The following is a 27,108-nucleotide window of genomic DNA, read 5'->3' on the forward strand; positions in this document are numbered from 1 at the left end:
TCATTGTTACTCATTACCAGGGGCGTCACCAGTCCTTTTAGGGATTCAGGCACCGCAAATGATTATCTATACTCTCTCTGCTGAGGAAGCACACAATATTTAAAAGTGCTCTTTATTCTGTTGTTGTCAGACATGATGTCCCCCATCTGATACACAAAATATGAGGTCATATTCAGATTCATGTGAAAAAAAGGTAAAAATATATATATATATCCATACTGAGTTGTGAGTAGCTTTTCCACTTTTAAGTCTATTTTTCTTTGTATCTGCTAGTTATAATTATAAAAATGTTAGGAATCATTTTAAATCCATGATGAAGGTGCTCTAATCCCTTTGCATTTGACAGCTTTAGTTGATTATACAACTGTGATAGACCATATAGTGACCTTTTATGCTAAATTTGTTAAAGGATCCTAATGGCTTACTGTTTAGCCTCTCTTTTGGGTAAGTTTGTTTAGAGAGTTAATTTAAGACTTTATGTACTCTATCCTGTACATTCCTGTTCTTGTGCTGTGGCTACAGCCAGATGAATTGGGTGTCATTCAGTCTAAACGTCTAAAAAACAATATAAACAATATGATATTCAAAATGTTGACTTGTTTCTATAAAACTACACAACACAATAATTGTACATTTACTTTTAGTACTTGAGTATACCTTTTTTAAATAAACAACTTGCAATACTTAGGTACCAAAAATGTTGAATACTTTAGTACTTCTACCTAAGTATGATGCCAAAAGAACAGAGTATTTGTACTTTTACTTAACTCTGGGTCTCTAGTACTTTATACATCTCTGCTGTTAAGTGGGCATGGGATTGCACTGAACTGTAATTGTTTGTGACATCGTTCATAAATAATGTTATCATCTACCATCTAAATTAAAATATGTATCACGCGACGCCAGCCTCCCGGCCACAAAGAGTGGCCACAAAGCCACAAATTGTACCCCTTCTTGGTGGTTCGGTGCTTGGACAGTGTCACCACGTCGAAGCCCTAGAGTCCACTCTATAACATAAAATCCATCGACTCCTTTGACTGGTGTTCTGTCGAAGTTTAGCTGCCTTGTTAAATCGTGCAAAGGAGGAGCTGTTAGCTATAGCTCCTAATGCTGTAGCCTGGGTTCAGCGCTGCCTGTGGGTGGTCCTGAGCCGAGGTGGACGAGGCGATGAACTCACTGGTTGACGTAGACACCCTAACGTCCCTCTGATCAACTCGTTTTTCTGAGGCTTTTCTTTTACTAGCTACTTCAAACAAGGGAGGCTGAGAAAGAGATTCATATGCAGCATCCTTTTACAACTCAGAGAGATAGTATTTCACAAAGTACAAGAGAAAGTGGATTTTAGCAGAATGAGATCTTTAAGACCATATCACCCACCCCAAGTCCTGACCAAAGAGACAAAATTTGGTCAGTCCAAAAGTGTTGGTAACAGTCTGGACTTCCTGCATCCTGATATGGTTTGTTTTTGTCGAAAGTGCTTTTCTAGATGGTTTTACCAATTGGTTTTAGACCATTTACGGGAAGTTGATGCAAGCTATTGCCAATAAAGGGTGTCAAATTCTGGAAGCTGTAGGCACAACACATAAAAAGCAACTTGTCGAACTGACAAAATTCGACATAATCATTGTGAAGTACAAGGATGACAAAATGTAGTAAAATTCTTTAGGCCACTCAGTCACTAAACTGCAGTGAGAATCCAAAACTAATCGGACAAAATGTGCATAATGTAACAAACACAATGTAATAAAGAGAATCACGGACAAGGTCTGTACTTTCAGGTGTAAAAACACCATCAAACCATGGGGGCAAATTGTGTGAACAGCTCCCACATTTTATATACTTGATCCAGTCCTTCCTGTAGCTGCCGTGCCATCGTCCTGATGTTTTCACCAAACTTTGACTTCAAGCCTTTTTTAACTTTTTGTCCATTATCTGTAAAAAAAATATCCAGCCACAATTCAAATGCCTTCAGGACACTCATATTCAACACCTGGTTCTGAAATGTGCCTGAGCTTAGGCTTGCATTTTCCTGGTACACCTTATCCACCAGCCTGACCAACCATGCTGCCTCAGCATCCAAACTTGGCAGCCTCATCACATCGTAACTATGAATCTGCACCATGCCAGACAGGATAAAACACAGATGTTTTTCCACTTCTGTTATATTTGTCTGGTACTCCTGAACCACTCTCTCCAGCCTCTTACGGTCCACTTTGTCGCTTTTATTTTTTTTGACGGCTGCTCTTGCACCCAGCCCAGTACTCTTCTGCACCTTGTCCAGGTTGTCTGCGATGCTGTGAAGCTCAGTGATGTTTGAGCGCAACTTCTCGCCACTGATCAGCATCATAGAGTGGAAAAAGCACAGAGCCAGGCGCATTTGTATTGCTAAGTTGGTCAAATACCTGGAGCAGCACAAGGAAAACAGCAGTGTTACGAGATTGTTCCAGATAAAAAGACTTTTATTCTTGGGGAGAGCACAGTTATCTAAAATATTTGAGCCTTATCTAGAATTAACAATATTGGGAAATCAGTTTTTTGTAAGTTATTATTTTTATTCAATCTAATATATATCACATTTCATTTTTTTTTTAAAACAAAAAATTATAGAATAATTGATTTCTTCCCAAATCACTTTCTGATTTTGTAGGTTTGCTCATTGAGAAATACATAAACAGTCCAAGGGTAGATTAAGGTCATTTTAACAGTGAGAGATATCAAAACTAAGAATCTAAAAATGAAATTGTATATATTACAATACATGTATATATATATATATGCATTTATTTGCATTTTACAGAGAGAAATAAGTATTTTATCCCTACAGACCTACAGGCCAGTTAGACGCTTCTATCAACTTGTTACCTGCATTAAAGATTGTCTTAAATTGTCACCTGTATAAAAGGCAATTAATCAGTCAGACTTTAACCTCTACAACCTGGGCAAGACCAAAGGATCTTAGGGACAATCTCATAGACATGCACAAAGCTGGAATGGGCTGCAAAGACCATAAATAAGTTAGCTAAGCTACTGGGAAACAAACTAAGGTTAGCGGCAAGCTAGCTAACATACTGACCTTCCCAACGAGTTTTTTCTTTTTCTTCTTCTTCTTATTATTATTAGTAGTAGAAGCAGCAGTGGTTTTATTGGTAGTATTAGTATTATAAACATCATTACGACAATTTAATTGATCATTTCCTCTTATTTCCATATGTCCAGGAAGCTACAAAAGAGCTCATGCAAATTACATGTTATGTTGGCTCTGTTTTGCATCACAATGGAACAAAATGAATATAAAAAATAAATAATTTTCTCCCAAATAAATTATGACTACATTTTGGGGTCTTAAATTATATTTATCAAGTAAAATGGTGCAAGAACCCTGGTTTAGAAATTATCTGCAAAGAGGAGTGGACTAAAATTCCTTCTGACATGTGCGCAAACCACATCATCCACTATAAAAACGTCTGACTGTTGTACTTTCCAACAAGGTTTTTGCCACCAAGTATTAAAGTCATGTTTGCCAGAGGAATCAAATAATTATTTATTTTAGGTAAATGCAAATAAACATATATTATGTAAAAAATGTGATTTTCTGTATTTATTTTTTTATATTCTGATAGACTATTCATGTCTGTGTCAGTGGACAAACCTACAAAATCAGCAAGGGATCAAATAATGATTTTCTTCACTGTATATGGTTATTTGTTGGAAGGGCTTAATTATTAAAGAACAAAATGTTGTGTATGTTTTTCATAAATACAAATACTGTTTTCAAATATAATAAAACTGATTCTGGTAGTTCCTGCTTGCCCATTGTACATAGATATTAACACTGGTGTTGTACAGCAGTGTGTTGTGGTAGTTATGTACTGTATGTTGATCGAAGGCAGTGAGTGTAGTACCTGCTCACCGTCTCGGGACTGAGACACTGCAGAGGATCCAGCCCTGACATGATTCTGTGACTTTCGACAGATCTCTGCAATTTATTCCATCCATCGTCTCTCTGAAGTAAGACAGAAAGACAGGCTAAAGTCAGACAAAAGCTACCATCATTTGGTAAATGAACACTTTTTTTTTTAGCTTATCTGTACATCAGCTTGTCAGGCCACTTAAAAAAAACATATCATTCACTGTTTGTTTTACAGTGGGAGCTGGACGTTTCTATGAATTGACAGCTGACTAAAATTACATAATCTCTAATCACTGTATGGACTAAGAGTCTCTTGACATATATTTTTGGAGCATTGTCAGGTCATACACCAATAAGTTCCACTAAACACATGCTGTCTCTTCTTGTCTCTTATGCTGCTCACTGGCTTCACACAGAATTCCTTGTTTTTACTTCGCTGGCCATCTCATAATCTCATAAAAAGGGTCTTACGAACATTTGAAGTAATAAAAACATGCTTAAAAACATTGGTGGGTCTTTAAAATTTGACTCCCAGCTCCACTCACACTACAGCCATGCCATGTATTGCATTTGTCAGAGGAGAAATGCAAATTTGGCATAAGATTGGACTTAAAACAGTAGTGTAAAATAGAGCTGGTCGATTAATCGATTTTATCGTTGAATTCGAATTTACAATTAAGGACGATGTGTTTTTATAAAAATCTATTTTCTCTGAGTTTTAATTTTCACAACCGACACTCCCCTGTGGGCTCCTGTACTTCAGACTGAGCTTAGCCCCGCCCCTCTCTCCAGCGCGCACCCCGCCCCTCTCTTTCGCCGCACCCCCCGCCCCTCTCTCCCTCCCTCTCTCCCACGCGCACCCCCCTCCCCCACACACACAACATGACGGCGGATCTTGTGCCCAAAACTGAGCAAATAGATCCGTGAGTTGGTTCAGTTTTTAGTTCAAATTTATCTCTACACCTTAAACTGAAGCAGAGTGGGAAAAGTGCTGCTCCCAAAGGAATAAACACAGCAGCACTAGCACACCATCCAAACAAGCAACTGTCCCTGACACATCTTCCAACCGGGTACCAGGTTCTGTATGCACTACAGTTTATGATTTTTTTCATATTCATGAGAAAAGATCATCTCATTTTATAGAACACTGGCACTTATTTAAAAGCTTTGTTTTGCAATTCAAGCCCAATGGGGAAAAGTCTTTATATTAAATTTAACTTGTTTTCTATTTTGTAAGTTTTATCAAAAAGGGCACCATTTAATTTCTTTCTATATGTTTTCTGAGGGTGGGTTTATTTATTTTTTTTTTTAAGTTTAAGGGTGTATTGGGTCTTGGGTCAGTACCTAAACTTGTACCTTTGCTTGTTTCTGGTTGAACTTTAACCACAAAGGGGACATTTAAGTGAAAACGAAATAAATAAAAACTAGTTTTTAACCATTTCTTTATCATCTTTAATCTGATTTTTAGTAGGGGAAAAAAACGATTTAAATCGAAAATCTGATTTTTTTTTTTAATATCAAAGAATTTTTTTGCACCATATCGCCCAGCTCTAGTGTAGACTCAGCATAGTGTTGTATGGGGAAGAGGGAAGTACTATTTGTAGACAGTATAAATGGCATTTGCCAATAGGATCACTTATTTGTTATCATTATGTTAATTTGATATACTAAGAACAATTAAACAGTGATAAAAAGTGGTCTCATGATGTATAATGTATATTGATGTATTTTGATGTACCTCTTGTTCCTCAGTGTTGTGGTATACAGGCAATGCTTCATTAGCTGATACAGGTGATGTGAAAAGTGGAGAAGCAGTCTGGCCGTTGTAGGGAGTTTGGACACATTGGAAGGTCTCTGGTAAACAAAACTGGACAAAAATGTACAAACCCAAATCAGAAAAAGTTGTGACAGTCTTTAAAAAGACAATTTTTTGTTTATAGAATTTCCCTGTAGTTTCATTTTATTGATGTTTTTATAGAGTATAAACTAAAAATATTTCAGGTTTTATCTGGTAATCTTAATTTTATTTGTCAATATACATCTGTTTCTGCAGTTCAGGACTGCACCACTTTCTAAAAAAGTGTCATTTTGCCTCATTCTTCCTGCAACATCCTCTTAAGATGTATAACATTACAAAATCACTATTGAGTCTTTTGTTTGAAAATCTCCACACATTCTCTACTGGGGACAGTCAGGACTGCAGGCAGGCCAGTCCAGCACCTAAACCCTCTTTTCTTAGATGTCTCTGTAAAAGATGTGGTCCATTTCAGGACACTGTAGAGGGAGAATTATGCAAATCCCTTCCATCACATCATTAGTTCATCATTAGCACTCCATATTAAATGTTTTTAATGTTGCAGGTTGGACATTAAGGAATGAATGTACATTAACAAATTAAATAAGGCTTAGCAGATGAGAACATGAAATATCTTAGTTTAAGTATGGTTTGTACTGTTTACAATTGAATAATTATATACCATATTTTTTGCACTATAAGGCGCACCAGATTGTAAGGCAAACTATTAATGAACGTTTATTTTTTTTTGGTCTGTTTTCATACATAAGGCGCACTGGATTTTTAAGGCGCATTATGCGACTCTAGTAAGGAACAGGGGTGTGGCCATGTTTTCCCTCTAATTCAGCAGGTCTTGCCACTGGGGGGTGAGACCTGTAAAGCTAAGGTAAGTAAACAAAACTATAATTCTTAAAAATAAACATTTCCATTTAAAGTCAAACGAGCGCTGGATGTTAATCTACACAGATCTACACTACAGTTTATGATTTTTTTCATATTCATGAGAAAAGATCATCTCATTTTATAGAACACTGGCACTTATTTAAAAGCTTTGTTTTGCAATTCAAGCCCAATGGGGAAAAGTCTTTATATTAAATTTAACTTGTTTTCTATTTTGTAAGTTTTATCAAAAAGGGCACCATTTAATTTCTTTCTATATGTTTTCTGAGGGTGGGTTTATTTATTTATTTTTTAAGTTTAAGGGTGTATTGGGTCTTGGGTCAGTACCTAAACTTGTACCTTTGCTTGTTTCTGGTTGAACTTTAACCACAAAGGGGACATTTAAGTGAAAACGAAATAAATAAAAACTAGTTTTTAACCATTTCTTTATCATCTTTAATCTGATTTTTAGTAGGGGAAAAAAACGATTTAAATCGAAAATCTGATTTTTTTTTTAATATCAAAGAATTTTTTTGCACCATATCGCCCAGCTCTAGTGTAGACTCAGCATAGTGTTGTATGGGGAAGAGGGAAGTACTATTTGTAGACAGTATAAATGGCATTTGCCAATAGGATCACTTATTTGTTATCATTATGTTAATTTGATATACTAAGAACAATTAAACAGTGATAAAAAGTGGTCTCATGATGTATAATGTATATTGATGTATTTTGATGTACCTCTTGTTCCTCAGTGTTGTGGTATACAGGCGATGCTTGATTAGCTGATACAGGTGATGTGAAAAGTGGAGAAGCAGTCTGGCCGTTGTAGGGAGTTTGGACACATTGGAAGGTCTCTGGTAAACAAAACTGGACAAAAATGTACAAACCCAAATCAGAAAAAGTTGTGACAGTCTTTAAAAAGACAATTTTTTGTTTATAGAATTTCCCTGTAGTTTCATTTTATTGATGTTTTTATAGAGTATAAACTAAAAATATTTCAGGTTTTATCTGGTAATCTTAATTTTATTTGTCAATATACATCTGTTTCTGCAGTTCAGGACTGCACCACTTTCTAAAAAAGTGTCATTTTGCCTCATTCTTCCTGCAACATCCTCTTAAGATGTATAACATTACAAAATCACTATTGAGTCTTTTGTTTGAAAATCTCCACACATTCTCTACTGGGGACAGTCAGGACTGCAGGCAGGCCAGTCCAGCACCTAAACCCTCTTTTCTTAGATGTCTCTGTAAAAGATGTGGTCCATTTCAGGACACTGTAGAGGGAGAATTATGCAAATCCCTTCCATCACATCATTAGTTCATCATTAGCACTCCATATTAAATGTTTTTAATGTTGCAGGTTGGACATTGAGGAATGAATGTACATTAACAAATTAAATAAGGCTTAGCAGATGAGAACATGAAATATCTTAGTTTAAGTATGGTTTGTACTGTTTACAATTGAATAATTATATACCATATTTTTTGCACTATAAGGCGCACCAGATTGTAAGGCAAACTATTAATGAACGTTTATTTTTTTTTGGTCTGTTTTCATACATAAGGCGCACTGGATTTTTAAGGCGCATTATGCGACTCTAGTAAGGAACAGGGGTGTGGCCATGTTTTCCCTCTAATTCAGCAGGTCTTGCCACTGGGGGGTGAGACCTGTAAAGCTAAGGTAAGTAAACAAAACTATAATTCTTAAAAATAAACATTTCCATTTAAAGTCAAACGAGCGCTGGATGTTAATCTACACAGATCGTTTTTTGGCTAAAGCTAATGCTGCTCCAGCAGTGCTAGCTGGGGTCAGAAGCAGGCTACAGGCTGATAATACTTAGCTCTGAATGGCAAAAGAGCTAGCGCTTAGCTAATGCTAATACTGTTCCAGCGTCGGTATTGGAGAAACTTCACTGAAACTCCTGTATAACGCTGCACTTGAGCGGAGTGATTGGTTCAAAACTAGGTTTACTTGTACAAAAAAAAAAAAAACTCAGACACTGAAGTTATACTTCAGAATGCGGGTTTGTGATTGAAAATTGGAAAATATTGCATTAAACAAGTTGCGGAAGAAACTTTGAAGGAGATATTTTTTTTTGTTTTTCACAATTAACAACGGATCCTCACTGGAGAGCAATGATGCTGCAGTTTTTAGAAGTGGTAGGATTTATTTCTATTTTAAGGTGGAAGGTAAATGTGAACAAGAAACTGAAAGTACTCTGCAGTAGACCTAGTGAGGAATTAGTTACTCAGATGAGTAGTTTTTTGTTATTTTTTAATTATATCTTTTTATTAGGCTACTTTGAAAATTAACAATAGCCAAGCTTTTTAAAAGGCATTAGCCAAGCTATATAAATGCATTCCTGCATTTCCCTATAACAGTTAATATTGTAGTCCCAGTGTCAAAATGTGTGAATGAGATCTGACAAAATCCTTATCTACAGGGATTTTCAGTTACATTGTTATTTTCTATTTATTTAGAATTGAATAACAATTGATTCCTGTGAGAGAGATCCTGTAGAATATGAATTAAAATTTAATTGCAAGAAAGCTGATGAAAGATAGCAGCCAATAGCACTGTGTGTGTTTTTGCAGGATTAACTGTGGATTTTGCTGTATAATATACGTATTATATATGACTTTAAAGGTTATTGTGTGGTATGTGTTACATTAGCTAAGGTTTTACATGCTGTAGACATTACAGTAAGGAAGCGAGACACTGTAAGGATTTTAGGAATTTCAGTTTAGTAAAGCATGTGCCTGTGCTGTACTGGTTACCATATACACCCCAAAGAAATACTTGACCCCCTCCCCCCATTTATCATTGTATAATTCGCACCCTGGGGACAGAGCACAGTTGGCAATGGTTTAAAGGGCTAGGTTGGCCAGTTTCGCTATTTCCTTTTTTGTATTCCCTGCTTCAAAGCTTCAATTCAAACGTAAAGCTATGTACAAATATATAGTATGGTATAATTACCTGTGCATTTGTATTTTGATACAGTTCTTGTTCAGGCAGTCTGGGTAAAGACTGTGAGACAAAAGCAATTAATAAAACACAAAATTGAAAGATTATTTCATAAACACATTTGTGGAATGGGCAATATCTGGTCCGAATCAGTTAATCGATCGTTTACTTGGAGCGTTTTCATCCTTTGTTTCACACAGGCACAAACCTAAACACACCAAAATATGCACCAATAAACCACGGGAGTGCCTTGTTTTCTCTAACTAGCCAGAGCTGTCTGGCGCGGGAATAAAAAAGTAACAATAGAAAGAAAATGTTGTGATCCAGAATCCGAGTGAATCCAAGTGCATCCGAGTGCGATTACTGTTTTCACACCTGCTCAATCGAAATGCACCAAATGTACAAACGAATCAGAGTCTGTTTTAACGAGAAGGGTAATGCTGCAGGCCGGAGCCCCAGTGGGTGTGGCTAAAGGGCGGAGCATGTGTCAATCATTTTCGACTGCAGCCAGTCAGATACTACACTTTCGTTGTCAATCATTTTTTATTAAGCCAATCATCAGACAGACCAAACTGTCCATAATTTTTACTGCAGCCAATCACCTTAACAGGTCTGTCAAAAGAAGGCGGAAACTGCGTTGCTACCGGTTAAACGTAGCGTGATTTAAACTTCGGTGAAGCGGTGAAGCTGAATGTGTATTAATTGCATTAAATCATGTATACGTATATATATATATATATATATATATACACACACACGTATAAACGATTGAATGCAATTACTGCAATAACGGAAACAAATCACAAAAGTGCCATTCCAGAAAAACGAGTATTTTAATTTTGATTTAAAAATATCTAAAGTCAGGGCTTTTCTAACGTTTCATTCAGTTACTTCTGTTTAAGAGCGGCATATAGGCAGGACTAACTACAATAGCACATAAATGTATTTAAACTGTTAATATAGTATTTTGTAAAACACTTATACACATTCAGCTTCACCGCTGTTCAGAAGTTTAAATCGTGCTACGTTTAACAGGTAGCACCGCAGTTTCTGCCTTCTTTTGACAGATCTGTTAAGGTGATTGGCTGCAGTAAAAAATGATATACAGTTTGGTCTGTCTGATGATTGGCTTAGTAAAAAATGATTGACAACGAAAGTGTAGTATCTAATTGGCTGCAGTCGAAAATTATTTACACATGCTCTGCCCTTTTAGCCACGCCCACTGGGGCTCCGGCCTGCAGCATTACATAGATGGTTTTAACCAGACCAAATATTGCTGGTGTAAAAACGCCTATAAAAAAATGTTTTTTATCCGAACTGCAATTTTTGAACTCTGTAAACACAACACACAGCAGTAGAACAGACTACACAGAGCAACAATACTATACAAGATAACACTGTGTTTCTCCTGCTTAACCGTTTTTACCTATTGGCTCCTGACTGCTGCCACAGTTTTTTCAGCTTGTGAGCTTATCCATCATAAATTGAGTCAGATTCTGGTAGTAGAGTTGTAAGTCAGTGAATTGTATCTATAGTTACCTTTGGAGAATCTGGCCTACAGGGGGTGTTTTCACTGGCTCTGCGCATTTTAGATTTAATTGGTATAGGAGGAGGGTTTTGTACATCAAAGGAAAAACTGCCTGTGTCTGCAGCATGTTCCCTCATGTTCTGTGAAGAAAAATACACAACATATTCTGTGATCTTTGATAACTGACTTGCTCTAAAAAACTTGCTCCCAAATCTAGGACAGGGCTACCAAGAATATTGAGTTGAAGCTCCAGATTGTGTGAGTTTCTTACCTGATACTGTAATGTAGGCTGCATTAATAGATACCCAGTGCTGGTCTCTGTAAAAACTGGCATAGGGTTTGTTGTTCCCGAGGAATCGATACAGAATTGCCTGGACTGGGGTGAAGCAAACTGCAGCAGACAAAGCAGAGTACAGTCAGTCTTATTTAAATGACAAAAAAGTACACAGCCTGTTATACTGAAGAGCAAAATAAAATCGTATTAATATAATCAATAACATGCTGTTCTTTCTGGTTTAATACAAATATTGCATGTATTCTGACCAAGTTTAACCTCATCTGATACATCTATTTTTTCCATTCTTAGTGCAGTGTGTAACTATGTCACTTTTAATGGTGAATTAGCCTATTAGCTACCTGACGACACTAGTGTCTAACTGGCAATGCTAACTGTTGTTTTTAATGGCTGATATGGCTAGCTAACAGCAGTACACTTTACGCATGTTATCCCAGATGCTAACTGTTTTCCAAGATTAATTAATCACTGATTTGTTATGTCAGGATGATGCTACTGTGCTGGCTATATATCTACTGTTTAATATGATATGTGTATGATGTCTGTACATTATACTCGTGATAAATACTGATACCAAATTATTATTGAGAGCTACTTGCTGATATATTACATTATGTCCTCTTATTCTGCACAAACTAGCTCCAGGGTAAACCAGAGCACAACTGTAATAATCACATGTGGTCAGAATGTTCAGGCCGTCAGGTTGCTAAACAGCCAGTAGCAGTGTTCATTCCACAGTCCATCAAACTCTTGTCCTCCATCTTACTTTCAAGACACCACAACTCTACCACTGCGCCAAGACTTTCACTCGTAAGTATAGGTTTAAATTGGATCTCCGGTCGATTATGCATTTTACAGAGACCTTAAATAAACACTAGGGTAGTACGGTTTGACAAGGCAGCGCAACTTGACAGAACACAGGTCAAAGCGGGCGCCATTTGCATCGGATTTTATGATATAGAGCGGACTTTAGGGCTTCGACGTGGTGAAACTGCCCAAGCACCGAATCACCAAGTCTGAGGTAAGAGTTTAGCAGCAATAGTTTAGCTGAAAGACACGTTATCAATACTGAGAGTGGCGCTGCTCGGTCGTGAGGCGAGCACTTCTGCGGACTAAAAAATGTTTATCAATGCCAAGCGACGCTAAGAGTCTGACGTTAGGTGAAGTTTAAGTGTTAACTTTACCTAGCACTCAGTGCTATATCTTTATCCAAGGCTGTATCTGGGAAAACATTTTGTCTTTTAAGTTTTAGAGCTGTATAATTGACTGTGGGGGGTGGGTGGGTCGAGTTCTATGCTGCAATGATATTAACCAATTAGAGGCGATATGTTTGCATATATGAATATTCATGAACAAGAGACAAAATCTTGTCTTTCTTCAGAGAGCAGTAATCCAGTTAACTAAAGCAGGATTATACAGAAACACCGGAGCACTTTTTTCACAAAAGATGGCTCACATGACATTCATTCATACTAGAGACCCCAACTAGATATTTTGAAATAAATGAAAAAACGATGGAATAAGACCTTTAAAGTGTTTATCAAATTTGTTGTATGTAGCATTTAAGTACTTACCTGCTGTCTGGGACTTTGATACAGCTCTTCACTAGGCAATCTGGGTAAAAGCTGTAGGAGATAAATAATAAATACAAAAGTGAAAGATTAGAAAAGTTTAGCAACTCTTAAACTCTGTGAACTGATGCACTGTGCTACATTATGGATTTCAGTGCTGTCAGGTAAATCAGTGTTTGTTGTCGCTGAAACCTCTCAGGCAATCGTACTGTCTCTCTCTTCTACTCGCTAACTCTCACTCGTGCTGTATCTTGCACACTCGCACAGTCTTCCTCTCTCTCTTTCTCTCTTTCTTTCTCTCTCTCTACCCAGAGATATTATAATACAGTTAAAAGGTCTGTCTTATCTAAACCACACTACACTGTTGTTACAGCTAATATAAATAGAATTGAATTTTACCAATCTAATGCTGATATTTCTTAAAAAGAACTCTTAAAAGCTGAAATGCATCCATTATTAGGGAAACGATTTGTAGTTTAAGCAGTTAAACTAATAATGTTTTTGTTCTTTACAAAGCGCCACAATCATGCTCATTGCTCATCAATGTTTTAACAAGATCCAAAAGTATGGCAGCCTCTCATGGTGACATAATGAGAATGAGACATTTTTTGGTTGCAATGTAAAAAAAAGGTGTCAAAAATAGTACTGTTTGGGTATCGGTAGTGAATTCAAGGTACCGTATTGGTATTAAACATTTTAAAACGATACCCAGCCCTAGTTGTCACTCATCAATATAACTTGTACATTTTGGTTTGGATACATGAATACCAACATTGCTATCGGCAAGTATATAAATTCATGTACTCATACAATACAAAAAAATATATAGCATATATAGTGTTTCTCCTGCTTAACCATTTTTTCTTATTGGATCATTACTGCATCCACAGTTTTTTCAGCTTGTGAGCTTATCCATCATAAATTGAGTCAGATTCTGGTAGTAGAGTTGTAAGTCAGTGAATTGTATCTATAGTTACCTTTGGAGAATCTGGCCTACAGGGGGTGTTTTCACTGGCTCTGCGCATTTTAGATTTAATTGGTATAGGAGGAGGGTTTTGTACATCAGAGGAAAAACTGCCTGTGTCTGCAGCATGTTCCCTCATGTTCTGTGAAGAAAAATACACAACATATTCTGTGATCTTTGATAACTGACTTGCTCTAAAAAACTTGCTCCCAAATCTAGGACAGGGCTACCAAGAATATTGAGTTGAAGCTCCAGATTGTGTGAGTTTCTTACCTGATACTGTAATGTAGGCTGCATTAATAGATACCCAGTGCTGGTCTCTGTAAAAACTGGCATAGGGTTTGTTGTTCCCGAGGAATCGATACAGAATTGCCTGGACTGGGGTGAAGCAAACTGCAGCAGACAAAGCAGAGTACAGTCAATCTTATTTAAATGACAAAAAAGTACACAGCCTGTTATACTGAAGAGCAAAATAAAATCGTATTAATATAATCAATAACATGCTGTTCTTTCTGGTTTAATACAAATATTGCATGTATTCTGACCAAGTTTAACCTCATCTGATACATCTATTTTTTCCATTCTTAGTGCAGTGTGTAACTATGTCACTTTTAATGGTGAATTAGCCTATTAGCTACCTGACGACACTAGTGTCTAACTGGCAATGCTAACTGTTGTTTTTAATGGCTGATATGGCTAGCTAACAGCAGTACACTTTACGCATGTTATCCCAGATGCTAACTGTTTTCCAAGATTAATTAATCACTGATTTGTTATGTCAGGATGATGCTACTGTGCTGGCTATATATCTACTGTTTAATATGATATGTGTATGATGTCTGTACATTATACTCGTGATAAATACTGATACCAAATTATTATTGAGAGCTACTTGCTGATATATTACATTATGTCCTCTTATTCTGCACAAACTAGCTCCAGGGTAAACCAGAGCACAACTGTAATAATCACATGTGGTCAGAATGTTCAGGCCGTCAGGTTGCTAAACAGCCAGTAGCAGTGTTCATTCCACAGTCCATCAAACTCTTGTCCTCCATCTTACTTTCAAGAAACCACAACTCTACCACTGCGCCAAGACTTTCACTCGTAAGTATAGGTTTAAATTGGATCTCCGGTCGATTATGCATTTTACAGAGACCTTAAATAAACACTAGGGAAGTTCGGTTTGACAAGGCAGCACAACTCGACAGAACACAGGTCAAAGCGGGCGCCATTTGCATCGGATTTTATGATATAGAGCGGACTCTGGGGCTTCGACGTGGCAAGCACCGAATCACCAAGTCTGAGGTAAGAGTTTAGCAGCAATAGTTTAGCTGAAAGACACGTTATCAATACTGAGAGTGGCGCTGCTCGGTCGTGAGGCGAGCACTTCTGCGGACTAAAAAATGTTTATCAATGCCAAGCGACGCTAAGAGTCTGACGTTAGGTGAAGTTTAAGTGTTAACTTTACCTAGCACTCAGTGCTATATCTTTATCCAAGGCTGTATCTGGGAAAACATTTTGTCTTTTAAGTTTTAGAGCTGTATAATTGACTGTGGGGGGGTGGGTGAGTCATGTTCTATGCTGCAATGATATTAACCAATTAGAGGCGATATGTTTGCATATATGAATATTCATGAACAAGAGACAAAATCTTGTCTTTCTTCAGAGAGCAGTAATTCAGTTAACTAAAGCAGGATTATACAGAAACACCGGAGCACTTTTTTCACAAAAGATGGCTCACATGACATTCATTCATACTAGAGACCCCAACTAGATATTTTGAAATAAATGAAAAAACGATGGAATAAGACCTTTAAAGTGTTTATCAAATTTGTTGTATGTAGCATTTAAGTACTTACCTGCTGTCTGGGACTTTGATACAGCTCTTCACTAGGCAATCTGGGTAAAAGCTGTAGGAGATAAATAATAAATACAAAAGTGAAAGATTAGAAAAGTTTAGCAACTGTTAAACTCTGTGAACTGATGCACTGTGCTACATTATGGATTTCAGTGCTGTCAGGTAAATCAGTGTTTGTTGTCGCTGAAACCTCTCAGGCAATCGTACTGTCTCTCTCTTCTACTCGCTAACTCTCACTCGTGCTGTATCTTGCACACTCGCACAGTCTTTCTCTCTCTCTTTCTCTCTTTCTTTCTCTCTCTCTACCCAGAGATATTATAATACAGTTAAAAGGTCTGTCTTATCTAAACCACACTACACTGTTGTTACAGCTAATATAAATAGAATTGAATTTTACCAATCTAATGCTGATATTTCTTAAAAAGAACTCTTAAAAGCTGAAATGCATCCATTATTAGGGAAACGATTTGTAGTTTAAGCAGTTAAACTAATAATGTTTTTGTTCTTTACAAAGCGCCACAATCATGCTCATTGCTCATCAATGTTTTAACAAGATCCAAAAGTATGGCAGCCTCTCATGGTGACATAATGAGAATGAGACATTTTTTGGTTGCAATGTAAAAAAAAAGGTGTCAAAAATAGTACTGTTTGGGTATCGGTAGTGAATTCAAGGTACCGTATTGGTATTAAACATTTTAAAACGATACCCAGCCCTAGTTGTCACTCATCAATATAACTTGTACATTTTGGTTTGGATACATGAATACCAACATTGCTATCGGCAAGTATATAAATTCATGTACTCATACAATACAAAAAAATATATAGCATATATAGTGTTTCTCCTGCTTAACCATTTTTTCTTATTGGATCATTACTGCATCCACAGTTTCTTCAGCTTGTGAGCTTATCCATCATAAATTGAGTCAGATTCTGGTAGTAGAGTTGTAAGTCAGTGAATTGTATCTATAGTTACCTTTGGAGAATCTGGCCTACAGGGGGTGTTTTCACTGGCTCTGCGCATTTTAGATTTAATTGGTATAGGAGGAGGGTTTTGTACATCAGAGGAAAAACTGCCTGTGTCTGCAGCATGTTCCCTCATGTTCTGTGAAGAAAAATACACAACATATTCTGTGATCTTTGATAACTGACTTGCTCTAAAAAACTTGCTCCCAAATCTAGGACAGGGCTACCAAGAATATTGAGTTGAAGCTCCAGATTGTGTGAGTTTCTTACCTGATACTGTAATGTAGGCTGCATTAATAGATACCCAGTGCTGGTCTCTGTAAAAACTGGCATAGGGTTTGTTGTTCCCGAGGAATCGATACAGAATTGCCTGGACTGGGGTGAAGCAAACTGCAGCAGACAAAGCAAAGTACAGTCAATCTTATTTAAATGACAAAAAAGTACACAGCCTGTTATACTGAAGAGCAAAATAAAATCGTATTAATATAATCAATAACATGCTGTTCTTTCTGGTTTAATACAAATATTGCATGTATTCTGACCAAGTTTAACCTCATCTGATACATCTATTTTTTCCATTCTTAGTGCAGTGTGTAACTATGTCACTTTTAATGGTGAATTAGCCTATTAGCTACCTGACGACACTAGTGTCTAACTGGCAATGCTAACTGTTGTTTTTAATGGCTGATATGGCTAGCTAACAGCAGTACACTTTACGCATGTTATCCCAGATGCTAACTGTTTTCCAAGATTAATTAATCACTGATTTGTTATGTCAGGATGATGCTACTGTGCTGGCTATATATCTACTGTTTAATATGATATGTGTATGATGTCTGTACATTATACTCGTGATAAATACTGATACCAAATTATTATTGAGAGCTACTTGCTGATATATTACATTATGTCCTCTTATTCTGCACAAACTAGCTCCAGGGTAAACCAGAGCACAACTGTAATAATCACATGTGGTCAGAATGTTCAGGCCGTCAGGTTGCTAAACAGCCAGTAGCAGAGTTCATTCCACAGTCCATCAAACTCTTGTCCTCCATCTTACTTTCAAGACACCACAACTCTACCACTGCGCCAAGACTTTCACTCGTAAGTATAGGTTTAAATTGGATCTCCGGTCGATTATGCATTTTACAGAGACCTTAAATAAACACTAGGGAAGTACGGTTTGACAAGGCAGCGCAACTTGACAGAACACAGGTCAAAGCGGGCGCCATTTGCATCGGATTTTATGATATAGAGCGGACTTTAGGGCTTCGACGTGGTGAAACTGCCCAAGCACCGAATCACCAAGTCTGAGGTAAGAGTTTAGCAGCGATAGTTTAGCTGAAAGACACGTAATCAATACTGAGAGTGGCGCTGCTCGGTCGTGAGGCCAGTGGCCCTGCGGATTAAAAAAATTTTATCAATGCCAAGCGACACTGAGAGTCTGATGTTAAGTGAAGTTTAAGGGTTAACTTTACCTAGCACTCAGTGCTATATCTTTCACCAAGGCTGTATCTGGGAAAACATTTTGTCTTTTAAGTTTTAGTGCCGTAAAATTGACTGTGGGGGGGTGGGTGAGTCATGTTCTATGCTGCAATGATATTAACCAATTAGAGGCGATATGTTTGCATATATGAATATTCATGAACAAGAGACAAAATCTTGTCTTTCTTCAGAGAGCAGTAATTCAGTTAACTAAAGCAGGATTATACAGAAACACCGGAGCACTTTTTTCACAAAAGATGGCTCACATGACATTCATTCATTCATTCACAACTAGATATTTTGAAATAAATGAAAAAACGATGGAATACGACCTTTAAAGTGTTTGTCAAATTTGTTGTATGTAGCATTAAAGTACTGTATGCTTACATTAAATTACATTTGGCAGACGCTGTCCAAAGCGACTTACAATAGTGAAGTACAAAAGTAACAAATGGTAAAAACATTTTTAGATAGGGCCTAAAGGAGGTCAAGGGAAATAATAGGATAGAGCAGTGAAGGAGGGGAAGAAGGAAAAGAGGTTAGAAGTAGTTAGTGTGTTAAAGGTGTTAGGAGTGTAAGTGCTCTTTAAAGAGCTCTGTCTTCAGGAGTTTATTAAAGATAGCAAGAGATTCTCCTGATCTGGAAGTGGAAGGTAGTTTATTTCACCATTGGGGAAGGAGGGTAGGAAGGAACTGTTTTGTCATCACCTTGTAGGAGATTGTAAGAGCTCTGAATTTGATACGAGCATCAACTGGTAGCCAATGGAGCTCAATGAGCAGCAGGGTGACATGTGCCAGTTGGTTTTGGCTGGTTGAAGACCAGACGTGCTGCTGCATTCTGGATCATCTGGAGTGGTTTTACTACACAGGCCGGGAGGCCAGTTAGCAGGGCATTGCAGTAGTCGAGGCGTGAGATTACCACAGCTTGTACCAGGAGTTGGGTGACCTGTTGTGTCAGAAACGGTCGAATTTTTCTGATGTTATAAAGCGCGAAGCGGCAGGGTCGAGCAACTGAGGCCACATGGTGCGTGAAGGAGAGCTGGTCATCAACCAGAACACCCAGGTTCCTAACAACCTTTGTCGGTGAGAGAGAGAGAGAGTCGATGCTTATAGAGAGGTTGTGTTGAAAAGATGGTTTAGCTGGTATGACCAGAAGTTCAGTCTGTGAGAGATTTAATTGAAGGTGATGCTCCTTCATCCATGTGGATATGTCTGAGAGACACTGTATATCCATGCAGAGATTGAGTGATCTTCAGGTGAGAATGACAGGTATAGCTGGGTGTCATCAGCAAAGCAATGGTAGGAAAAGCCATGTGAGCATATAACCTGACCTGGGACCGTCTGGGACTTTGATACAGTTCTTCACTAGGCAATCTGGGTAAAAGCTGTAAGACATATATAATAAATACAGAAGTGAGAAACTGTTATCACTCGTGCTGTATATCGCACACTCGCGCAGTCTTTCTCTCTCTCTCTCTCTTTCTCTCTCTCTCTACCCTGAGATATTATAATACAGTTAAAAGGTCTGTCTTATCTAAACCACACTACACTGTTATAGAAGCTAATATAAATATAATTGAATTTTACCAATCTAATGCTGATATTTCTTAAAAAGAACTCTTAAAAACTGAAATGCATCCATTATTAGGGAAAAGATTTGTAGTTTAAACAGTTAAACTAATAATGTTTTTGTTTTTAACAAAGCACCACAATCATGCTCATTGTTTGTTTCAACAAGATCCAAAAGTAAGGAAGCCCCTCATGGTGACATTATGAGCATGAGAAATATTTTTGGTTGCAATGTGAAAGAAAGGTGTCAAAAATAGTACTGTTTGATTATCGGAAGTGAATTTAAGGTACCGTGCTGGTATTGAACATTTTAAAGCGATACCCAGCCCTAGTTGTCATTCTCAATATAACTTGTATGAAAACCAACATTGCTATCGGCAAGTACCTAAATTCAGGTATTCATACAATAAAATATATAGCATATATAGTGTTTCTCCTGCTTAACCATTTTTTTCTGGCTCATTACTGCATCCACAGTTTCTTCGGCTTGTGAGCTTATTCCAGGGGTATTTAATTAGAATTCAGTTTGGTCCAGTTGGAGAAAATTTCGTAGGTCCTGTCTCTCTCGCGCGCTCGGCGTGTCTTAGGTTTCCGCCCGTTCTCGTTTTTCCGCCAGTTCTCAGGCTCCCTATATCTTTTTTTAAAGGCAGATTTTCCCGGCCGCGTCCCAATTTACTAGCTGGGGCAGCGGTCTGCACAGATCTGATTGGCAGAGGTTCACCAGGCGATAAAAACAGAACAGCGTCTGGTTCATACACAGCACTGAACTACAACTCTGCACATTCTTGCTGCTGACAGATAAACTGCTTGCTCTTTCAGGATACACGCCCCAAAGCGACGAGAGAAAGGCGGAGAAAGTGATTGGGATCGATGCTGCGTCGCTGCAGTGTGAACAAGAAAAGTTCCGCCGCTTTAATTTTGAACACTGTCAAAATTAAATCATTCTCAGTAGTCTATCGGTTTGGGTCCGCATTGGACAACGTCTGGGTCCGGATCCGGACCGCGGTCCGCCTATTAGTGACCCCTGGCTTATTCCATCATGAATTGAATCAGATTCTGGTAGTAGAGTTGTAAGTCAGTGGATTGTATCTATAGTTACCTTTGGAGATTCAGGCCTACAGGGGGTGTTTTCACTGGCTCTGCACATTTTAGATTTGACTGGTAAAGGAGGAGGATTTCGTACATCAGAGTAACAACCGCCGGTGTTTGGAACATGTTCCCTCATGTTCTGGAAAGAGAAAAACAAAAAAGATTTTTGTAATCTTTGGATTTTTGCAAAGTCAAAAATTTACATAAATTTCATTACTATTTTGGTACCAATTCCCTTAAACTGTATGATTTTTGAATATTCTTCAACAAGCCTCTAAGCCACTTTTGTAACTTGTTTGGCAGTTTGCTTCAGGTCATTGTCCATTCGGAAGGCCCATTTGCGCACAAGCTTTAACTTCCTGGCTCATGTCTTGAGATGTTGCTTCAGTATTGTCACATAATATTCTTTCCTCATTATATGACAGTATGTGAAGTTCACCAGGCCGTCCTGCAGCAAAACAAACCCACAACATGATGCTGCCACCCAGCTGGAGCCAGCATCTTCACGAGGTCTTATGCTTTTGTTCTTGGGTTAATCTACACATTTCAGACCAAAGCAAGTAAATAAAGTTGAGTATGTCCATGCTTGGAAACCATCAAAACTGACTAAACTGGAGATGTTTTGTAAAGAAGCATGGTCCAAAATACCTTCAGTCAGAAGCCAGACTCTCATTGGAAGCTATCAGAAGTGTTTAGAGGCTGTTATTTCTGCAAAAGGAGGATCTACTAAATACTGATGTCATTTTTCTGTTGAGGCGCCAAAATGTACGCACCTGCCTAATTTTGTTTTTAAGAATTATTGCACACTTTCTGTAAATCCTATAAACTAAATTTCTCTTCTTAATTTCATTTCACTGTGTTGGTCTACTATATAACATATTTAACAAAAATTGCTGATTCGAACAACCAATGGTTTCTAAAGGAAAATCATGAAAATGATCAGTGCACAAACTGTTTCATAACACTGTAGTGACCAAACCAGACATGGGCAAACCTAATAAAAAAGTAATAAAAACTAAATAAATAAAAAAAAACCTAAATCTAAAACCAAAGAAACAGACAACCAGGCAACCAAACAAAGTGAACCAAGATAAAAAACCAAAGGGTAGAGCAGTGATCAAACGCAGATTATACAACAGTTAGGTCTGACCTCACAATCTGATTGGTTGAGAAGTGTTCTAGCCGTGATGATATTTGGGATAACATCACGGCCTTCTCACACTAAACCTGTATCACACTGCCGACGCGTTGAGTAATGGCGTATATACATAGGACAGCTTAGAATCATCAACGGCATCAGCGGCAGCGTTAGCTTAGCACAGGCTAGCGCTCAACCACGGCACGCTCGCCCGCAGCGCTGACTTTTGTGGAAAAAAGGGAAAGAAAATCACTCAAGTAATTGCCGTCTGACAGCCAGAACGCTAATGTTAATGTTGAGCTAATGTTGAGCTAAAGCAAGCTATGCTAACCTAACCACAGTCCAGCCGGCTAGTTAAAACCAACACGAAACGATAACACATTCCCTCTCGTGTTCTATTGCTTAATTAGCCTGAACAGGAAATTGTGAAATGAATGTGTTTCTGCTATCACCCAGCTTTAGAACATCAATTTTTACATATCCTGAGTTGTGTGAGTGACTGACCTGTGACCCTTCTGCTTGTAGCATCTCTAGATAGGGTGGCATCTGCTGGTTTACAGGCTCTGAAACAGAACTGCGCATTTTAAGACGTAGAGGTTTCAGTGAAGGTGGGCGGGGCTTTTGGTAGACATCTTCTGTGACAGGCTGATAGAGAAGAGTGGCATACGTTAACAAGTAAAGGGAGACCCATGGTGCAATACATAGCAGCAGAACATTACATAACATTACAAAACAGATATGGACCAAACATTTTGTATACAGAAAAGTATATAAAGTACAGTAAATGGAAGTATATATATAGCACCGTACCAACTAGTGTAGCTGAGACAAGTGCTAATGCTGTTAATGTGTTTAATTAGAGAAGTAGATTCTACACTGTTCTACATGCTACTCTATCAGTATGAGCTCTAATCATACTGTTCAAGCACCCCTGTTTATCCTGACAGACCAGTTGGGCCATCATATGCTGTGCTGGTCAAAAGCTGCTCAGCCAGTCTGTTTACTCACCAGCCTCTCTGGATTTCACAATACGGGTTATAGTGGTTTGTTTATCTTATGAAGATTTGAATTATGTTTATTATGCAGTGAAATTAATTAAATTCTAGGTTTTAGTTTTTTACCTGCTTTAACAAACCCAGCTCACTTCAGCAAGGGCAGTTAGTTAGATGATTAGTGTGCTATATACAGGTGCTGTATATAGTTTAATCTAATGACCGTACATAAATAATAAACCAACAGGGAAACGCTGCTCCAGAACCAAGACTGAGAAACTTTCTCACTTTCTCTTTTTATCTGCCTTTTACAAGCTCTAACAGTAACACAGACTACACTGCTCAACATTACCAGACTGAAAGTGTTTTTCTCTCTCTGAATGCTTTAATGATCCTCTCTGTAGAAGAATAATAATACAAAATGTGATCCAACTCTTGTGTTACATCTCCACTGATTTTCAATGCACTGTTGCATTAGCTAAAAGCTAGCATTTTTTTATTATTACATCTCTTAAATTATCTCGTAATTCAGAGGATCCAGTAATGTTCAGGAGGGAAATGTACTCTGTCCAGCTACTGTTTTACTCTCTTCTTTCAGCCTGATTAGCTTCTAGTCTGCATTGTTCAAAACCTGTTTGATTACTAGTCTGTGCCTTGCTAAGCTTTTTTTTATTTTTTTTATTTGTTTATTATTATTTGTTTATTTATTTTTTATTATTATACATGCATACATACTCTCGCATTATGACACAGTTAATTTACATTTGACAACAACAATTACTGAACACATCTTACATCAAACCAAGTGGCCTTTATAAAACTCTGTCCGGATTATTTATTAAAAGTGTGCACATGCACAAAAGCCAAGAAAAGGTGTGCACCAAAAAAATCAGATTAAAAACATTTATATTCGAATATGGGCTTCCCTGTTTATTTTTTTGGAGCAGGATAATGGAGGAATTTTTGGCAATAAGAGACATTATGGAGAATGTGAAGCCCATAAAGTTTTACTGTCTTTATTATTGAGTTTAATTTGTTGTCCCAATATTATTATTATTTATATTATTATTGTTTAAAAGTGTGAGAAAACAAAATAGATTTTAATAGACAAATACAAATGAAAAACAATAGACCGAAAAACTAATATTTGTAAATCTAATAATACAAATAAAGTAGAATAAAATACAACAGGCATTAAAACTTTAAACCTGCAGAGAGAAAAAATGGATAATTTAAATGTTTCTTTAAACAAGTGAGTATTAATCTTCCCTTATCCTTCCCTGATCTTTCTTTTCTTAATCCTGATTTATGTGGTATGTTGCCCTTGCACATTTTAGGCATGTCTTTGTGTGTACATACACTGTAAAAAAAAAAAACTGTAGTTTTTACAGGAAAACGCTGGCAGCTGTGGTTACCAGAGTTTTCCTGTTAAAATTACAGACTATAAGTAAATAACTCTACTGAAAAAAAATTTAAATTAATTTACAGTGATTGAAACCTCTAACAAATGTCTATACCCTTCATAAATAAATCCCCTGTTAAATAAAAGAAGAGTGTTTTATTGCTGATCTTTCAGGCTGAGATCTTTTATGTTAAGATCCATTTCTTGAACAAGAACATAGTGTTTATTTTTTCTGACACAGTAAAGTTTCACTTGTTTTCCAGTTTGACTTGGTTTGACTCAGGTTTTTGAGTAATTACGTCGAGGGGCAACAAGTGGGAAATCCCCTCTAACTAAGCCAGTCTGAGAATTTTGCAGGAAGCTGAGTATCCTTCAAAGATTTACAACTTTTGGAAAAAGTTCGTAAGCTAAACTGTGACGTTTCTGGTTTCGTAGAAACTCTGATGTGTTTATACTCCCTGTGTAAAATAATACATGCATGTATATACAACTTAGACTTTCATCAGTTGTAATTTATGTGAAATTGTAAATATAGTTATACAATGTTATACAATATAGTATACAAATTTTTAAATGAAATAAAAACTAAAATCACTTTTTATACATTGCATACGGCAAAGACTGAATAAACAGTACACAAGTTAGTCTATACTTAGTATAGTTAGTCTAAATACTTTGCTATTTTTTACATGACTAAATAAAGACACTAATTTGTCACCAGGCTCTGTTAAAAGCATGGATTACAGGAGGAAGCTGGTGCAAAACATTGTGATTAATTTGTAATGAAAAATGCATGCATTTTCGCTTTTCACTTTCCACATTAAATATGTAAATGCAAACCTTCCCATTCACCATTGTGATTGGGCTTTTCTGATAATGTGGTTTACTGTTATAGCATCAATACTGATATACTATTTTATATACTGTTTATTCAGTCTTTGCCGTATGCAATGTATAAAATGTGTGATTTTAGTTTTAAATAATTTAAAAATTTGTCCAGCTAATGAATTTACAATTTCACATAAATTACAACTGATAAAGGTCTAAGTTTTATGTTCATGCATGTATTATTTTACAGAGGGAGTATAAACACATCAGAGAAACGTCACAGGTTAGCTTACATATGTTTTAAAAAGTTGTAAATCGTTTAAAGATACTCAGCTTCCTGTAGCATTTCCAGACTAGCTTAGTTAAAGGGGATTTCCCACTTGTTGCCCCTTGACATAATTATTCCAAGAAGAAGAGTTAACAAGTCAAACTGAAAAAAAGTGAAAATTTATTATGAAAAAATAAGCTCTATGTTCTTGTTCTTGAACCTGAACAGTGTGTTCATACAGTCATGTTTTCTCCATAACCAACAGTGTTCACATACAGTTCTAACTGAAAAGATCTCAGCCTTTTATAGACACAAAGACGTGCCTAAAACGTGCTTGCTCCACACATACCACATAAATCAAAATTAAGAAAAGGAAGATTAAGGAAGGATAAGGAAAGAATAACACTCACTTATTTAAATAAACATTTAAATTAATAAAAAATATTATTTATTTATTAAATATTATTATTATTATTATTATTATTATTATTATTATTATTATTATTATTATTATTATTATTATTATTGTTGTTATTGTTATTATTATTCTTGTGACAACCAATTAAACTCACCAATAAAAATAGTTCATCTTTATGGGCTTGGCATGCTTCAAAATATTAAGTTTGAAAATGAACAGGGAAGCTTGTATTTAAATATTCATTAAGTATACATATTGATTTCTGAATTTTTTAAACTTTATGAATATGAACTTGTTTTGTTTGTATTATTCTGAATAATTATTCTGAGGTCTGAAAGTTCTGCATTATTTTTGTTATTTTGGCCATTTCTCACTTGCTCTAAATGACAATATTTGTATAATATGTGTGTGTAATAGCTTACTATGATAGGAACAGTTTGTGGTACTAGCATCCTAGCAAAGAGTAATTTGGTAATTTGCTAAATACAAAATCATACAGAGTATTATTAGATTTGGTTTAAACCACACAATAAGCACCTGCACAATAAACACCTGCACAAGAAAAACACTAAAGAAATAAATGAAATAAATATGTTGCATAATAAAATGAAATATATAAAATAACAGAAGATAATTATATGAATAAATGTTAACCACACCAGAGCATGAGCTGTGAATGTATCTAAACATGTATATTTGTTCATTTACTTATTATAGTACCATAAGTCAAAGCCCTGCTCATTGTTAAACAGATGATCTACAGAGAACTGAGAGCTTACTGTGTTCATGTTGTCTTCAGGTCCGTTTCTCTCGCTGAGTCGCTGAATGTTAGATACAGTAGGACAGTAAATCAGGTAAACAGTACGGGGGGATCAGGCAGCGGCGCAGATTTTAAACTGTTTCCTTCAGTGTACTTCCCCATTCTTCACAAAGAATTAAAAGATACTGTTTTTCTAGGTAAGTGAAAGCAAGGGCGTAGGAGCGGGTTTGATATTGGGGGGGGGGGCACATCTGCTTATATGAATCAAAGCCCACCTTTTAATTTCTTACAACAACATTTGTTACAAATAAACCTTTAATCACAAATAAACCATTCTTTTCTGTACTTCTGTTTATTATTAGTTACATCCAAGTAAAGGTCACTTTACAACCTAAACATGATACTCCACTTTACATTTACTGT

The 27,108-nt window shown here is 36.8% G+C and overlaps 1 protein-coding gene across 1 annotated transcript; it reads right to left on the reverse strand.

Annotated features, from left to right (window-relative positions):
* Positions 1-26,771, reverse strand: LOC111195574 (uncharacterized). The gene is made up of 17 exons (XM_049475746.1): positions 26,705-26,771; positions 22,522-22,662; positions 20,890-21,018; positions 19,553-19,606; positions 17,008-17,127; positions 16,748-16,876; positions 15,773-15,823; positions 14,184-14,303; positions 13,924-14,052; positions 12,950-13,000; positions 11,352-11,471; positions 11,092-11,220; positions 9,565-9,615; positions 7,326-7,454; positions 5,649-5,777; positions 3,903-4,003; positions 1-2,402 (listed from the first exon to the last, which is right to left on the reverse strand). The coding sequence occupies exons 1-17, from the start codon at positions 26,711-26,713 to the stop codon at positions 1,793-1,795; spliced, it is 2,202 nt and encodes a 733-aa protein (XP_049331703.1). The 5' UTR covers positions 26,714-26,771; the 3' UTR covers positions 1-1,792.
* Positions 26,772-27,108: the final 337 nt, after the last annotated feature.

This window comes from Astyanax mexicanus, chromosome 3 (assembly GCF_023375975.1).
Source record: "Astyanax mexicanus isolate ESR-SI-001 chromosome 3, AstMex3_surface, whole genome shotgun sequence".
Lineage (NCBI taxonomy): Eukaryota > Metazoa > Chordata > Actinopteri > Characiformes > Acestrorhamphidae > Astyanax > Astyanax mexicanus.

Excerpts from the sequence above, each read along its gene's own strand:
- LOC111195574 (XM_049475746.1), bottom strand. Across the intron at positions 15,824-16,747 it reads GTAGGCCAGATTCTCCAAAG|CTTTTACCCAGATTGCCTAG; the intron begins GTAACTATAGAT and ends TATCTCCTACAG. Across the intron at positions 5,778-7,325 it reads ACAACACTGAGGAACAAGAG|TTTTGTTTACCAGAGACCTT; the intron begins GTACATCAAAAT and ends ATTTTTGTCCAG.